The sequence below is a fragment of the Drosophila busckii genome, chromosome 2L, assembly GCF_011750605.1.
Source record: "Drosophila busckii strain San Diego stock center, stock number 13000-0081.31 chromosome 2L, ASM1175060v1, whole genome shotgun sequence".
NCBI classification, from domain to species: domain Eukaryota; kingdom Metazoa; phylum Arthropoda; class Insecta; order Diptera; family Drosophilidae; genus Drosophila; species Drosophila busckii.
Window position 1 is genome coordinate 15440596 of NC_046604.1, and position 1757 is coordinate 15442352.

Here is a 1757-nt window from a genome sequence, read left to right on the forward strand (position 1 = left end):
TGTATTTATGCATGTCGCAGCAGTTGGTTTGGTTCTGGACCAGGCCCGAGCTCATTAGCGTAACGTTTAGCTCACTTTTTGTTGTTGTTGTTGCTGCTGCTGCTGTTGACCGCATTTTGGCTTCATTTACAGTTTACAGTTAGCTGCATTGTCTCATCAAACACACACGCATTGCTGAGCAATACAGGTAAAATTCACACACACATTGATATACACACACACACACATTGAACAAAGTCCTGAAAACCGCAAATTCAATTTTGGTTTGGCAGCCTACAAAGTTTTTGGTCGCGTTTTGTGTTTATGACGCTTTATGTCCATTGTTGGTTGTTTGTTTATTGTTGTTGCTGCTGCTGCTGCGTTAGTTTTGTTTACAACTGCGTATTGTGCAGTTTTTTTGGTCTTGACCGCAAACGCTACGCAATTTGAAAAGCAGTTTCCAAACAGTTTTTCAGCTGCTTAATTATCATATAAGTAGCTTTAATTTGTATATTTAAATATTTAGACAAATATATACCAAGTTTATTTTAAGCTTAAGCTAGTGACAAAAATTTGTAATAAAACTTAAATTAAATTAATAAATATGTTTAGCTTGCAATTGTTTCTTAAGTTTATTTATTTTATATAAATGTTTTACATATTATGAATCATTAATCATTTAAGCATTATCTGCAGACGAAGAGCCAGAGGAATCGGAATCCGAGCCAGAGCCTGAGCCCGAACCAGAGCCCGAACCCGAACCAGAGCCTGAGGCAGAGCAGGAGCCAGATCCAGATCCAGAGTCCGAGTCTGAGTCCGAGTCCGAGTCTGAGCCCGAGCCCGACTCCGATCCGGACTCAGAGCCGCCTTCCTTTACCTTCAATTCCTGCATAAGATTCACCACCAAGCCCTCTCTTATCGTTGGATCAGCCAAACTTGGCAAATGGCTTATAAAGTCGGACACATCTGCCAGCTCGTACTCCATATCGTTCAATTGCTTTTCGTCCTGCTGAGCCAACCATTGCTCCATCTGCTCGAACTCCTTCTGTGTATCAGCAGCAGCTGCTGCCTGCAGCGAACTTGCATTGGAAGTTAACTTTACAGCATCGATCATCAGCTGCTGCTCAATTTCCAGCATTTTGGCAGCAGCTTCAGCATCGCATTTGTTTAGCTGCTGTTCAGCCAATGGATGCAAGAGCAATTCCTGCTGGCGCTCATAAGCTTGTTGTAGCTATAAGTTAGGTAAATAATTAGTTTATTATTTGAAACAAATATTAATATAAACTTGCTTCATTAGCTGGCGGCTTTGCGCGTGTCTCTAGCTCTGGCAATTTGCCTTTGACTTGTTGCTGCTGCAGCTGCTGCTTGGCCAACTCAAGTTGCTGATTGTATTGTCCTTTAGCCAACTGTAGCTGATGTTGAGTCAAAGCTTTTTGTTGATTAAGCTGTGCAGCCAATTGCTGTTGCTCTTTAGTTGGTTTTTGCTTAAGTTGCTGCTGCTGCTGCAACAGCAATTGTTGCTGCTTAAATTGCTCAGCAGCTTGCTGCTGCAACAGTTGCTGCTTCTTTATCTGCTCTGCTTTTTTTTGAAGCTGCAAATAATTAATAAAAGTAAATCGAAGACACTTGGCATGCAAAAAAATATATTTCAAATTTTTTTTAATAAATTTTCTAGCTGCTCAAACATTTTGTTTTATATGTTAACCAAAAAAACTTTTGGTTTTGTATTACTTTTAGTTCTTAGTAATTTTAAAAATAATATACCCTTTATTTACTCA

General features: G+C 39.6%; 1 protein-coding gene across 1 annotated transcript; it reads right to left on the reverse strand.

Annotated features, from left to right (window-relative positions):
• Window positions 1–606: 606 nt before the first annotated feature.
• LOC108604170 (clumping factor A-like) lies at window positions 607–1503 on the reverse strand. The gene is made up of 2 exons (XM_017993507.1): window positions 1269–1503; window positions 607–1210 (listed from the first exon to the last, which is right to left on the reverse strand). The coding sequence occupies exon 2, from the start codon at window positions 1115–1117 to the stop codon at window positions 659–661; it is 459 nt and encodes a 152-aa protein (XP_017848996.1). The 5' UTR covers window positions 1118–1210; window positions 1269–1503; the 3' UTR covers window positions 607–658.
• Window positions 1504–1757: the final 254 nt, after the last annotated feature.